At 41.2% G+C, this 16,303-nt stretch overlaps 1 protein-coding gene across 2 annotated transcripts in view; it reads right to left on the reverse strand.

Moving 5' to 3' along the window:
* The window catches only part of ACDO1 (Protein kinase superfamily protein), a 49,198-nt gene that overhangs the window by 12,189 nt on the left and 20,706 nt on the right, over positions 1 to 16,303 (reverse strand). The window contains exons 9-12 of one of the 2 annotated variants that reach the window (XM_087679921.1): positions 8,259 to 8,386; positions 8,094 to 8,165; positions 7,238 to 7,341; positions 6,970 to 7,123 (exon numbers count right to left, since the gene is read on the reverse strand). In XM_087679921.1, the coding sequence (XP_087536047.1) occupies positions 6,970 to 7,123; positions 7,238 to 7,341; positions 8,094 to 8,165; positions 8,259 to 8,386 (458 nt within the window). The remainder of the gene's footprint in view (positions 1 to 6,969; positions 7,124 to 7,237; positions 7,342 to 8,093; positions 8,166 to 8,258; positions 8,387 to 16,303) is intronic. The other variant, XM_087679930.1, reaches the window with a different exon arrangement.

Raw genomic sequence — 16,303 nt, forward strand, 5'->3', positions numbered from 1 at the left:
CCCACTTTGTACATTAAGAATGAAAGGGGAGACTTGTTGATTATCATTCTTTATGTAGATGACATGCTACTCACTAGACCTATAGAGGGAAAAATTGCAGATTTTAAGGCTGAATTAAAGTATGCATTTGCTATGTTAGATATGGGCTACCTACTCTATCATTTGGGGATTCAATTCACCCAAAATCAGCATGGTATCATCATGTCATAGTCACAATATGTGCATAAGCTATTACATAGGTTTAATATGTAAGATTGCAATCTACGTGCACTCCTATGGAGCCTGTCTATGCATGATGGTGAAGAGATGTCTAATGTTGCAATTTACAGCCAAGTTGTTGGCTATCTTATTTACCTTTGCAACACATGCCCTGAAATTCAGTAGGCAGTATCTCAAGTGAGCAGGTATATGCATAGCCCACACACCATACATTGGCAAGCTGTTAAGCGGATCTTCAAATATTTGCAAGGTACTCGATCACATTCATTATTATTTCCCGAGGGGGGGACTTGCACTTATAGGCTTACGGTAATTCAGATTGGGCCAGTAATGCAAACACTAAACAATCAACTAGTGGACATTGTTTCTTTTTTAGCCACTCATACATTTCATGGCTAAGCAAGAAACAATCTACACTGGCTACCTCATCTTGTGAGGCAGAGTACAAGGCAGCCTTCACCGCAACAGTGGAATGTATATGGTTGCGCAGATTGTTGGTTGATCTATATTTACCATTGGAGGGTCCTACACCCATTCTTTCTGACAATCAAGGTACTATTGCAATAGTACGAAATCCTGTGTTTCGTGCGAGAGATGCATTATCATTATGTTAGACAGAGATGCTATGCAAGAGAGATCAACTTGATGTATATACCCACACAAGAAAATGTAACAGACATTTCCACCGAGGCACTACCACACGAGAAGTTTGAGGCTTTTCGAAAGTCATTAAACTTATTGACCTTTGGTGGTTGATCCTCCTTGTACTTCATCACATTGGCACTACAAGGGGATGTTAGAATTTATCAATTTTGGGCAATGCCCATGTAATTTGTGTGGTGTGGACACTTTAATGTCACTGTGTGTCTGTGTGTGTGTGTGTGTGTGTGTGTGTGTGTGTGTGCGCGCACGCGTGCATACGCCTAGTGTCTTGACATTTAAAAGTAGTGACACTAGGGACTAGAGTTAGTTAGCTTAACTGTAGTCAATTGGTGGAGGGCTAGTTAAGTCAACCCTTGACCTAACTTAGGTTGTACCCTCACTCCTTTCACTTCATATCAGCAAGTACACTCTACTATCTTGCTTCAGCTCACTCACATTCACTGTCCCGTTTTTCTCTCCTCCATAGCTAATTCATTTTCTCATAGAGACATGTTGATGGAAGAACGCATTGGCAGCCACATCCTTAGGCTAGGATTCTTTAGATCTCTTAGTTCCTTAGGCTTATGTGTCGAGCCCATAGGTTCCTTTGTCCTTAGGTTTTCCTTCTTTGTCTTCCACAGCATTCACACATACACACACACTCATTACACATCTTTCATTTAGCTTTACTTTTTATTTTATTTCATTTTGAATCATCTTACTATGAACCTCTAATTTCCAAATTTTGATCTCTCTTGCAAGGTTTTATATTTCAATGCAAGGCTAGCATGCAAATTTACATTGGTCCTTCTTGGGTCAGAGACATGGGATGCATATCGTTCCTGTCATGGTTTCATCTTTCTAGGAGATTTGCTCTTCTATCAACATGGAGGCTTTCCCTCTCGAGGCAGATCGCACAACATCTCTCTTGATGCTATCATGGCCGTGACTTCTACCTTGCTCTTCCTATCAAAATGCTTCATCCTCATCTTCATCTATCATTATGATTCTCCGCACCACATGAGGACTAACATCAAGCTCCTCTTTCTCCTTCGGCCTTGACATCCAAGGTTGAGAGGGGTTCCTATTCTTTCTTGGTATTCCATAGGATTCACACTTGTCTTCTACATCGTCCTCCCTTTCCTATTGTACCTTTCCCTTCGCATTGCATGATCATCATTGTCTTTATAAAGGGGTGCTTGGGCAGATGAACAATTTTCCCAAGAGGGACACTGCTTAAGTGGCACCTATTGCATGCATATTCTCATCATGTAGTACACTCTATGCATCTTATTGTGTAGGGAAAACCTGAGTGGTTCTCAGCTATCTCCAACAACAGTGCTTTATATCACATCACCATACTTCTTCACTCCTTTCCCTCATCATCGACACTCATAAGTGGTTTGGATAGCTTGTTTGTTTTATGATTTGTTGGATCTAACCATCCCTTTTCATTCTTTCCTCGAGGCGGAATTACTTAATAGGCCACAAATCATATCTTCACCCAAACCCACCAAAAAAAAAAACAATATGGTTCCATTCGCCTTTGTAGGTCTTGGTAGGCCACTAGAAGGCTGACAAGCACCCTTTGTCTAATGCCTTCACCTCTTGGGGGTGATCACTTGGGCTCCTTGGTAAGATAACCATCGCCTCTGTAGTCTTGGTAGTCCATTGGATAACCTACGTGCACCCTCTATCTCATGCCCTGGCTCCTTTGGGGTGAGATGCCTTGGGGTAAAAATGGATATAAACTTTTCTTCTAATCTCTTCCCGGTTCCAATTTTGGGTCTAAGAGAGGGTATTGAGCTAAAATGCATTACAAACTTATTAGCTCTTTAAAACAGCCCCAAAACATGTATATTACCAAAAGTTTCATTAAATGGTGCTCGGACCCAAAGAGTTTTTGTGTCCCATAAGCAAAACCCTAAATTGGAGGCATCCTTCTATATCTGTAAATAGACAAGCTGCCCACCATTTGGCCTATCCTTGTATGCAGGTTTCTCACTCTACTATGCAGATTTCAGCCATCAGCCACCTACCATTTGTTGTCCAATCCTTGCCAACTACAACACCACCCTCTCCAATACCTAACGCCCTGATTACAGCTGCCACCCTCCTCCTTGGACCTCCTATATAGTTGTGTTTGCCTCTTAGGAGTAGTCTCCAGCTGTTTTTCTCTCCCCACCACCTTCCCAACCTGGTTTTCACCTCCTACTGCTAGACGACTGGCTGCCTCCTCCTGGCAACACCTTAGACTGCTGCATTTTTCAGTTTTGCTGGCCATCTCTATCAGTTGACACCTCCTCTACTGCCAACTAACAGTTTTCAGTGTTGGGTAGTCAGTTTCCAGCCTTCATGAATCCTCCAGTGGTACACTACTATGTTTACCAAATTTCAACCTCTAGACTACTGCATTTTGGTGACCAGCCTGCTGCAACCTACCCTTTCATATTTAGCACTCTCTCAGCTCCAACTGGTGGTTACAGCGCTCGGGATTTGTCTCCAATGCCTGTCTACTCTCATTACTTTTCCTTGTGCATTCTGCACACTCTTCCATTCATCTAAGGCATTGATTTATTCACTTTAGAGTTCTCTTCTCTATTTGTGTTTGTGTTTTCGCATTTTGAGTTTGAGCTTTGAGTTTTGCATTTAGGGTTTGCATTTATTGTGTTATTGTTTGAGTTATTGTGTTTTAGTTGTGGTTGTACATCCTATGTTTTCTCTATGCAAACCCAAGCATATCTTCACACATGGCTTGCCAAGGCCAAAGAGAGCAAAGAGCCCATTGAAAGGGCACACAATAAGACATACATAGCCAAGATGATGAGCCAAATTGTTGACTTGACTAGGCAACAATAACGAGGATGCTACAAATGCCACCCTCCTACAATGGATGCAAGTCAGGGACCATTCAGCTTGGAATGGAGCTTGCTAGCTTGTCACAACTCTATAGAAACAGAATTTGTATCCTTTTTCATTAATTTGTCTATATAATGATTTATTAAATTTGTTTCCTTTGCACTAATTAGATATAAAGAAAAGCGCATTGGAGCTCGCCACTGATGAGTGGTCACAGGTTATGGTGGACCCACGCGGTGGGTTAGAGAAAAGATAGTTCACACTTCCACCTATATGGCCCGATTAGGTGCCTGTGACCAGAACTCACGCATATCAGGGTTAGACTCGCACACAGAAAGGATTGATGCCTTGAAGTGTGGGCTAGATCCGCCAGAATAGACAGTTACAATCAACAAGATGGCATGATCATGAAATGCTTGTACAATGTGCATGTGTTGGCTGAAAGCTTGAAATGCACATTTCTTTACATAGGAAAGTCACATGAAGATTCTGATACTGTTTTTGCGATGTACACGGAAAAAGCTTTCATATGACACCCATATTGGGGGGTCCCTAAATTTTAGGAGGTCCCTAAATTTTAGGAGCCTCGAATTAGCCTAAAAATGCTAGTCCTAAAAAATAGGGATATCATTCTAAAAATAGTAAATTCTGTATTCTAACTGTGCTTACTAAATTTAGTTGTTTCTATTCTTGACAGTATTCAGCCCAAAAAGGAAGGCCATAGAGAAGAGACAAGTGTCAAGACACTGGTCACACAAGTTTTTAAGTGTCCCACCACTTGTCACATCTCATGACATGTGGCTGGACACTTGTCTTGTGCTACTCCACTTTCCCCTTTTGTACTAGCTCTTCCCTCTCCTATAAATAAGAGCTCGTTTTTCTTCATTCAGCATCGTTTTTCTTTGCTGTAAACTCATGTACAGCACCCACAGATAGCCAGAAACTGGCCCCATCCATCCCCATCATCATCCCCCACTTCTCCATTATCAAATTCCTCCATATTCCCTCTTCTATCACTGTTGTTTCACAGGACAGCAAGCCTGTAAATTCATTACAGCACCTCCTTCTCGAGCTCTTTCTTCCATTTTAGCAACAAGAAGCAAGCCCTATCCATATACTGCTAATCAACGATGGAGAAAGGCTGATTTTCCCTCTTTCTTCTCTCATACTGTAAAGAAATCAGTTCTTATCATTGCATAATAGATAATGCATGTGTGTTTGTACATCTTTGCATGATCCTGTGAGAGTGAGAATTACTTCTCCTCACTCTCAAGTTGATTGTAACTGAGCTCTTTCCTAAGGGACTTGGGTTGAGTAGAAATACATTCCTTCGGGGGGGTGGGCCATCTTCAACCCTCAATCTTGTCTCCATTACTTTTACATTTTCATGGCTGTAATTTTGTGAGTAATTTTCATTTTCAGCTTTAAGTGTTCATTCTCTTTTATATTAAATCTCGAAAACAAGCGAATATCATAATTGTTAAGCATACTACGTTGTTCGGGGCATTTACATAGCTACAAGTGAAGGTGGCCTGTAAAAAAAAAGTGTCGTTCTAAGAAGGGAATGCCCTGTTAAGATGTAAAACATTGAAAGAGCTCTTCAAATCCCTTAAACACCTCCTCTCAAACTAAAAGAAGGGCCAATGAATCCACAGCCACATCACAAATATTGGAACCCCCTTTGAACAGGATGCAGATCCAAGGGAACCACCAAAGAAAATGGTGAGGGATGGGATGGAAGGTGGCCTGAAAGAGCGTGTGGAGCAATGGGAAAATATAGAGAACTCTAATTAGAAGAATGGAGTTGATAAAGCACATGCTCCTAATGCTCTATCCAGAGGATGGCCCCTAAGGTACCATCCTCCAATCAATGCTGGCGTATCCTGCCCATGCTGAAGAACTCCTCTAAAGTGGCCAGCACGGCACCCTCACCTCCTCTCAAAAGATGGTCAATAATCACATAGTGCACCTACTCCAGCAGCCGTCCTTGATTTACGTGGAGTGCCAGGTAGCTAACGTATTCAACTTACCAAACACACCATACGATGCTATACTGCTCATTGCAGACTTCTCACAGTGGCCAAAGGTCGAGAGTCAAAGATGGGAGATTATTAGCAGTATTGTGGTTGGCATGTCTAGAGAATGAATGCAAACAGTTATGATTTCCAACAGAGAGAGTTTCAGCCTTATGACTTACATCATCCCTTGAAAGGATATTTGGGAAAGCTGCAGGGTGATATAGAGAGGCTGGCACCAGAAGGACCTTATGGTGTATCTTCATAGGAAACTATATGCATTGGGATCATAGGCCACATGTATGTATGCCCATAAACAAACCCCTCCCCCCCCCCCCTTCCCTAAGTGAGTCCCAAGCAGTTTTTGCACTAGTAGCATTCTTGACCCCCTTCAAAAGATCATTGAAGGCATTGATCATGCTAACACAGAGAGCTAATCTTGCTCTCTTATCATACTCAACCTAACCCACACCACCCAGCAAAACAAAACAAAAAACCACAAAATCCCAGGGCCAAAAACTTTTTTTGGACAAAGTCTACTGTACTACAATAATATCTGCACTCTTTTAGGGAAGTTGTAGGCCATAGGGCATTTTTAAATGGTTGAAATCCTCTTTGTATGAAACAACACTCAACTCACTCATCCTCATTGCATGTATCTTAAGGTCTGTTTCACAGCTTACCAATGTGCGCAAGTGCAAACTTTACTGGGCAATCCATCTGTGACTGCTGAGAAACCACCTGAATGGAATAACCAAACACAGTTCCCAGTGTAGTGTCAATCTGCTTCTATCTAGATCTAGTGATGTTAACTAAACTCTGAAGTCTCTTTTTTAAACTGGGATTGAACTATATGATTTTTCTTCATCAGGTCAAAGTTTCTAATCAAGTAGACATTTCTGGAATCAGAGTCAGAACAATGAAGGGGAAGGAGGGCGGAAAGAGTATGCTATTTTTTCTCTGGTGCATGTGACTCATTAGCCCTCTTCTATATCACATCAGTATGCAAAAAGTAATCTTTTCTCTGGTGCAGCTGATTCATTAGCCCTCCTCTATATCACATCATATGCAAAAAGAAATCTTCATAGAAGAATCACTTCAACATGATAAGTGGTGTACTGTGTATGCCTCCCAAGCATTAATAGCATGGATGGACAGCTGCATGTCAAAGCTTGGCTCAACTACAGTAAAGTTGTATGTAGCTACTAAGAATTCAGTTAAACAATGACTCTACCTCTTGAATATGCAGTCTGGAGTCTTCAGTAAATGCCATTAGTAACTGGCGTCTTATCCCAGCATCTGTAATCACCACTCTGGCTCCATCTTTGATTGTATCTGTAAGGTCCAGCTTTGCCCCTACAGATGATGGTCCCTTGCCATTTGCTCCCCTAGAGGTATCACAAAGATACAAGATCAACCAGATCGCCATAACATAACTGCAGATAAATATATCCAAATATTGACCATTATGATTATTTCTGTGCCTATTGGAATTAAAATACCTGTTTCTTAGTTGCAAAGGAGACATCATTTCAACTTGCTCCCTTGCGAGAACAATAAGATTTTCTAAGCGCTTCCATTGAAAAACACCATCCTTGAAAAGGACCTACAAAAATCAAGAGCTCTATAAACACTTTGAAAGAAACAGCTACAAGGCGCGTTCATGAAAGTCCAGGCTCTTGCCCACCCAAAGGATCTCAGTGCAGTTAACCTTTGCTGTTCATTCCACTCGTGACCTACCCTCTCTCAAGGCTAAAACAGGCCACTTATGAGCGTCTGGATGTGTCTGTCTTATCTCAGAAAAAGTACTACACCAGCCTTACAATCACCAACTTAGCTTTTGATGCTCAGAATACAAGCCAGAAGCATGACAGAGAAGACTGCTGAACATTCTAAGGACATGTCAACAATTTCAGCTCTGAAATAGATTGGTCACATCATACTTTCAGCACCAATAGTTTGAGCTTTCTACGTTTGACCCTTAGAGCCCGAATACCCATTTTTGCAGTCATACATCAATATTGAAACAAGGTTATTCTTACCCCTGCAGCATACCAAATAGTAACCTCAATCACTGACGGTCACACTGTGAACTATAATAAGCCACAGAAAGACTAACCAAATAGCTAATAAACACATCAAGTCCTTCTGCCTGAACCCTCCTCCCTTGTGTGGCCTTGCAAAATTTATTGATAGTTGAACAATAGACCTCATCGCCAAATAAAAGACCCACATGTTTTGCTAAAAACTATAAAGTCCCCTGCTGCCTTTTCCCACAAACCCATGAATTTTTTTGAAAAAAAGCTGTCTACAAGGAAAAACAGGCATCCATACAGAAAAAAAATCATACAAGTCAACCTGAATGAGACGCTCACGTAAGGCAGGATCTGGATCAGTTAGTAGACGTTTTGCAATGTACGGATAAGCTACCTGAGTCAAATGACAAAGAAACATTGTACTACTGATTACACATTTTCGACAACTAGTTTTAGCATCTGCACAATAATACACCACCATCATTACCTCAAGAAACTTGAAGTCTGGAAGTAGGGTCAAACATATCCCTTCCTGAGTTAAAAGTGAACGTATAACAAGTGAGAATCGTTCAGGAATGCGTATTGGATATTGATAGACAAGCTGATTGAACTTGGCTGAAATCAAAGAGATAGAATAAAAGTAGTATGAGATCAAACATGCAGGTCTCTTATGTTATCAACTCCTGCCAGATCAATCAAACACCAAAAAAATTTATTACACAGGAAATCTGATTATAGACTATTCAGCGACAAACACCAGAAGTTTTCATTACACATGAAATCTGCTTATATACTCTTCAACAACAAAGACAAAAGACCAATCCTATTAGCAGACACACTACATGATCCCAACAAAAGAAAAACCAAAGTCCAACCTATTTTGACTCATGAATACTATCCGTCTTATTCTTGCTCTTGTATCTCCTCATGGCTGGCCAGTTCACTAGATAGACATGGAGAGTGTCCTTCGGAGTAGTAAAATTCAGGAGAAGGCTTGTGTGGAGCATCAACAGAGCTTATGATCGTTTGTGACTGATTTATCATTCTGTTTCATTTTATGTACAGATATTATACACTCCCAGCCAATAAAACACATTGTATATCAAGAACACATATTGAAATGAGAGATTTAGGCCACTACATTACTTTTATTGGTATAGAGGCTTTTCAGAAGAGCATGGCCTTTCCTTGTTTCAGGGAGGCTAGTTTATCTCAAGGCTTTCTGACTGCTTTAGTATCTACAATGTGCATAAATGGCACTCAATAGTTAGTAGCTTTTTAATGGTTTGGGTGACGGTTCTTTGCTTCATCTTTCCAACACACTGCATACTATTCCTTTCAATGAATGTATTGAGCCAAGCTAATTGTCACCCACACTATGACAATTGGTAAGAGGGGTAGACAAAAGAATGTGTTGCAGAAATATTGTTTTCTCCCTTAGTTTTGGCTTAGAAGTGCTGGCCTACTTGGAAGCAGCTCAGCTCAGACTGAGTACAAGGCAGATTATACTGCCAAACTAGAGGACCCTGTATTTGCACCACTTTCTAGAGGATCTGGACCATAGTTACGGTGAGAGTGTATGAACACGACCAACATGATGAGCTCCACCAAATTGCAAATGAAGAAGAAAGAGATGAAGGAATGATGAATAAAGAAACTCAATAAGCAAATTGAGTATGCAAACTGCAGTACAATGGATGCTAAAGGAGAGCAGGGCTACCCAATATTCACTCTCTCTCATGGGAGCAGACCAAGGAGAGTGTTCAAGAGTGCTTGTTGAGGTAGAATGAGTAGACCAACAGCACAATAGCTGGAGAAGACCAAAACGCAGCTATGTCAGCAAGGATGAGAGATGCAAAGGCCAAATGCAATAGCGTGGAGATGGCTAACTGCAAAATGATTAGGGTAAACAGCTGAATGCCAACAGGAAGGAGGCTGCTGATTGCTCCCACTCATCTCCAGGAGGTGCCACCCAATCTGCTGCCTTGTATTTGGGCCCTTCCATACGTGTTTTGCTGCCATCAGTCTCCCACACGTCTTTCAATCTTCATCTGCTGCATGGACTCCTCCAGCTTGTCACCCATCCTCCCAGATGCAGCCTTTTACAGATCGGCCTGTTGATCTGCTAGTTGGAGAGCTCCTGCTGCTGTGTGCATCGCCCGGACAGCTTCCGTCAACATTGGACTACTGCACTTTTCTAATCTCGACTCTTCTTCGGCCCCCCGACATCCTTCACCATCAACACTAGCGGTTTGCTGCACATGGGATCTATTCTTGGAGGATGGCACTCCCTCAGCCCGCTTCATGATAGAGAGTGGCTGTCTGCTCCTTGAGAGCTCATTTGTATCTCTACCCTCATTCATTTCAGCATTCTTCTTTTTCTTTTTCACTTGCACTCTTGCCTAAGTTTGTTGTGTGTTAGTCATGTTCATACTTTCTACAAGTCCTAATGCATTCTTGCATGGTATCAGAGCCAATGCTCTTCTAAAGAGTATTCCCACACGAGTATCGTGAGAATCTAGGTTTGTACAAGCAACATGCATCTAAATTATGATGTCTCAAATACCTCTATTATGGGACCCTATGGAGTCATATCAGGCTTCCCCTTCTCCCAAAGCCCTAAGGCAATATCATTCTCTTCATGTGGAGCATAACACTTGATCATCCTCTTACATTTTATATATGCAAAGAAGGTGATCCAAACACTATCTTCCACATATGCCTCCATCTTTCCTGCACTGACCTGAAGACGTATCAGGAGGTGTATATCGATTAGGGCATCTAGCTAGTGACCTTGCACAACTCTCAACTAGAGAAGGACAAACCACTTTCAAGATGACTGGTGTAATGAGGACATGTATTTTTGAAACCTCACTTAACATGTGGATTAATTTTTAATCGCATGATTAAGTAAATGTTGCACATGTGAGATGCAACTGGGGTTAAAGTAAATTTACGAGCTCGGTACCCGAAGAAATCATGGGATGTCAATGGCAAAAGTTGTTATAAATTATGCTGCACAGGTACTTGGTGGTATCTGGTGCCAGTTATTAGCCTAGATCATCCATTTGGCCATAAGTGTCAGTTGGTGACACTAGAGAAGTGGTATTTAATGATACCTAACGCCAATCTGATGGTCAAAGATGGCGCAGAGACACTCGGGAATGGAAGTTGCCTAGCCAATTTAATTATTGGCCAGTCATATTATTTTTCAAGGCATCGAAATAATTATTAGATCAATTTTCAGTATTTAAAGAGTGAAAACTAATATTTAATTATGGAAAATATTGGAAAAACCATTTGGAAAAGCTGCCACTTGTCAAAAATGCCCATTCAAGACTGAAAAACGTCTTTAGAGGCTCGAGAGAAGCATTTCTATAAATTCAGCCTGCAAGGGAGAGGGAGGGGAGGCTGCTAGTCTGATTTGCAGCCATTGGAGGACCTTCTGAGGCAGCCAGGGGCAAAAGAAGACCAATCAACAGCAGGAGACAACATCTACAGGCTGTTGAGGCAGGGCAGCTACAATAAATGACTGATTTTCTTCAGTTCTTTGCATCTACATGCTGTTGTGGCAGGGCAACAGCTGCAGTTGACTGATTTTCAGTCATTCTTCGCGACAAAACTCTGAATTTTCTCTCTACAGCTTTCCCTCTCATCTTCTAGGCATTTCACAACCTTGCTCTAAAGATCTCAACATTTGGACCCTTGGAGGCTAAGAAAATGCAAATTTCTCTACTGTAAACCCTAATTTACAACAGAAATTAGGGTTTAGCAGCAACCCTGGGAAGCATGCCAAACTTTGGAAGCTCCAAGACTTGGATTCAACAAGGCTGAAGGTGAATTTCACCTGAATTCAGGTGGAGGACTAGTCAGCCATTGAATTTGGGGCATTTCCATCATCCATGAAGTGGGTGAAGGCTAATTAAGTGCCCGAATCAAGGGGCAAAATAGATTGAAGACTTGGTGGTCACTTTGGACAGCAAGGGGAGTTAGAATACCGAAAGAGATTGGGAGAATCCCATTGTAAATCAACTTCTTCTTCAATAAAGCTAAAGAAATACAAAAAGGGGCGCCAATTTTGGGGCCAATCGGGTGTGCATTGTCCAAGATTAGTATGTAAATATGTATTTTCAGATTTGCATTAATTTTTTGTTGTTGTAATTAAGTTGCAATCAGGGATTTACCACCCATCCATGGAAGGAATGCTGGTTTCAACTGGTCACTAGTGATCCAACATCTTTATCTCAACCAAACCTAGTGGTAGGTTTATATAATCCTTTTGATTTGTATGAGCCAAAAACCTTCTCTATTGCTCCTTTTGTGCAAGAATTGGCTAGAAGCTACAGTACCAGTATGTGAACACAAACAAAGGAGGCTGTAGACACAAAAGAACACACTCTAGTACACCAACTACTTTACCTTTCGTTTGACATGGGCATATTCTTCACACTCCCAATTATAAATTCCTTTTGTCCCTCCCTCACAAGTTTACAATTAGGCTCTCTTTATCATGCTTTAGTAACTTGGTATTGGATTCCAACCTTATAGGTTCTATCCCCTCTCTCTCCACCACCATCAATTTAGGATTCTCACACTCAAGTCTAGGTCGCTTGTCTAGGTGTTAGGTCTTCCTTAGGCTTCTCTATCTATCCACAAGTGAGTGGCAAAGTGCCACAGCCCACCGCAATGCTTCATTCTTGGAATGCCACCTGTGCACCATGCACCTCCAATCTATCCAGAAGTGTGCACCCCTATCTATCCTAGTACAGTTGTGTTGAGTATCACCCTTATGCCCCCAAGACCTCTATCTTTAGGCACTCAAGCATAGGGATATCCATCCATGCTTGTTGCACACCTACCCCCTCCTTAGGCCACTCAATTGATGGCCATACCAATGTCTAGTCAGCCCAATTACACCATTGGACTATGCACACTTCATCAATACATAGAGGGCACTTTGAGTCAAATCCCCCAACATACTTCACACTCTATCACTACCCTGTCTCTATTCTACACTTGGCACTTACGCTCTAATTACTATAGTTAAGAATGCATTTAGTGATAAGACTCATTTAATGGGTTGAATTCCATGACTTGATTAAATCTTATATAACCAATGCTTAAGTCCCAAGGTATCTGGGAAGCAATCATTGATCTAGAAGCTATGCCCTCTTCTCAACTTGCCCACCTTAATCCAATGTCAAGTTGATGCAGGGACTATTACTTGAGTTTCACTTGTTAGTTATCTGCCACCTCCATGTGTGTGAACACACCTTTGTGTGTGTGTGTGTGTGTGTGTGTGTGTGTGTGTGTGTGTGTGTGTGTGTAAACACAACCTAGTGCATGTAAGTTTAGGATTAGGGTTTGGTCAAATTCCCAGGCCTATAAAATAAAGCCCTACCTTTGTAATTTCATCTCCTCTCATCTATCACATCAATCTATTCAATTTGTTGTACTTGCAAGAGTTCTCTCTCTTTCTTTTTTCTTGTAATGAGAGCTCTCTCTCTATGTATATTTATTTATTTCTTTATATTTTTTTATATAAGGAGTTCCATCCACCTTAGCTATTGATTGAAGGTTCACTTCACAAGCTATATCACCCAACAGTTGTATCATAGCAAAAGATTTGTTCTCAACCATCGAGGCTTCAGCTACTGTTGAAGGAGGAGGAGAAGAAGAAGAAGATTGTCTCGATTGCACATATACATATTGTGCACCTACTCAGCATGTAATGCCACTAGCAGTGCTTCTAACAAGCGTCACTGAGCTCAGCCTGAACAGCCACCTAGAACTTCTATCCCACCTATCCAGCTGCTTATCTAGTGGACCGCCCTTTGCCCTGTCACTTGCTGTTGCTATCCAAACTTTCAGCCATCAACTATAGTGCCCGTCTCAGCCGCCACAGAGCATCGCTCTCCTACAGCCATCTTGGCCCAACTATTGCTTTTTGCAGCAGCACCTCTTCAATAGGCTTACTTGGAGGCAGCACCAAGGTCTCCAACATCACTAGCCAATGCCTAATTGCTCCATCTTGTATACACTAACCTATTCCCATGCACCCACCACTAGACAACTTCCTTGTTAGAGACCAAGGAATTTGTTTATAAACCAACCCCCCTAAAAGAGAACTCCTTCGTGAATCGAAATAAATTTTGAAAAAATATATATATAAATCATTTTGGGTTAAAATCTAGGCAAAGTACCCCAAGTAATTATGCAAAATATATGCGATGGAAAGGTACTAGCACATGCATATGCATGGGCAGCAGTGTCTAGTACCATTCACTTGTTTTTTTACTTTTTAAAATGTTAAATGGGATTAAAATGTCCCCTCAATGTCAATGTGAAGAACACCACAACCTTTGTCCTTGATGGAGTCGCCAAGAACTAGATGCTTAATGTGTTGTTGGAGGGTTCAATTTGATGGCAGCAGATAGCAATGGCAAAGCCCCAATTTTTTATGAGGAAATTTTGATCAAAGTCGAAAAGCCCTAAATTCTTTATGAAATTTGGAGGTTTCAAAAGAAAGCCTATAAATTTCCAAAGAGCAGCACCTTTAAAAATTTTAACTTTATCATCTCTATTGGCATGTATGGTCAACAAATTGTGTCAACAGGATGGTAATGTGGCAGCTAGTCAATGCAGGTGACAAATAGCATGAGGGCAAGAGATGGCGATAGCTATGTAGAAACTGCTAGGGTTTGTACTAAGGACACACAGAGTGTACGACCATGACAGAAACTGAAGGGGATGCAATGGCAGTGGAGAAGAAGAAGAGGAAGATGCGGGAGAGAAGAGCACACACAATGTAGGTGCTGTCCAACTTAACTGACAGCCTTATTGCACTATCATATTATATATGAATAAAGAATGGGCGGTCACAGTATACAGGGTAGGCCCAGAGGCCTTTTACCCCAACAACCTCCCATATAGTATCCAAGGTCATAACGGAAAAAGCCAAGTCGTAACGGAAAAAGCCAAGTCAATGTCCAACTGCTCAAGGGAATACTCAAATGAATGTCGAGACGAGCTCAAACAACTGCCATCCATAGCCAAAGCATAAAGCATTCACCAAGACATCATAACCCGTACTTGGTAGCCTAGGCATAAACCATGTCATAGATGAAATGCCAGCTGTAAAAAGTAACAGTCAAACCCAAATCGAGCTCTAATCTCAGCTCAAAAGCATTCCGGAGCATAAATAAGACATGTGGCATAGTCCAAATACATCATGACATCATACCGAGTAGCCGGGAGCACCCCGTAACCAATAGGCATAACCCAACTGTAGCATAAATAGCTTCAGCCCTAAAGTTTCCAGCAGCATATAACCTTTGTAAACTGAGCAAATCAGTGCTCAATCCAAGCTCAAATCCATAGGCAAACCATAGGCATACATTCCCGTATGTATAGGCACCAACCGGGCATAATCGGGCATCAAATACCAACACTTGTAAGCATAAAATTGAAGTAACAGGTGGCTGCCCTGTTTTGGACAGATCTGGGATTGTTCAAAACAGTCAATGGCTGAGCTAAATCAGCTCCAAATGCGTCTTACATAAGAGGCATAATATCCACAAGTGATCCGACTGCCTCTCGTATCTACCCTCATTCATTAGTGGTCATCTTCTTCTTCATCATTTGTGATCTTGTTTGAGATCATATTAAGTGTTGGTTGTGTTTGTACTCTATGTTTTCTTTGCAAACCCTAGTGCATCCTCACAACCAATGCATTCAAGTGTGTCTCTACATGAAATAATGTAGCTAGGCTCTTCCGCAGCAGCCATTATCAATCAACCTTGTAAAGTAGGAATTGTACACCTTTAAGCTCAAGGCTATTTTTTCGTCTACATGGGACGTACCCCTCTAGCTGTTTTTTTCCATATATTAAGATTTACTCTCATCTTCATCTTGTACTATCAACAATAATATGTACAAAATATCCTTGAGAGGGTTGTCAGCATATATAAGCTCCATTTTGAGCACACCACGTTTTGTCCCTAACACTGGGCGCTAGGCATCTTAGGCTCACCAAATAGTGGGATGAACTCATATGTCATGCATACAACATATACATCAAACAGTCTTGAACATTCATTATGTCTCCACACTTCATAATGATGCTCTCATGTCCATGTCCAAGTCCAAATATTCACTTGCCAAATGAACCATCCCTCAAAATGGATAGTGCTAAAACGCGCAATACGGGATTGCAACCTATACCAAAATATGCGCGCATGCGCGCGCGTGTGTATGTGTGTGTTTCTATACAACAAATGCATATACATATGAGAGTATGATTGAAGGATTATTCAGTCCATCGGGCTAAATCATATATATGATCCTAATTTAATTCAAAAATAAACAAGAAAATGTACACTATTCATCAGAACCTCAAACTTCAAATTTCAACTTTCAAACTCCTCTTTCTTTTTCAAAGAAATTTTCGAACTTCATTGTCCTTGCATGAGATATGCTTTTACAAAAACAATGTATTTTTTATGTCTAGGACCCCAATTTTTTTAACTCATA

The sequence above is a fragment of the Lygodium microphyllum genome, chromosome 1 (assembly GCF_053477565.2).
Source record: "Lygodium microphyllum isolate KBCC chromosome 1, Lygodium_microphyllum_v1.1.10, whole genome shotgun sequence".
In the NCBI taxonomy this organism is placed as follows: Eukaryota; Viridiplantae; Streptophyta; class Polypodiopsida; order Schizaeales; family Lygodiaceae; genus Lygodium; species Lygodium microphyllum.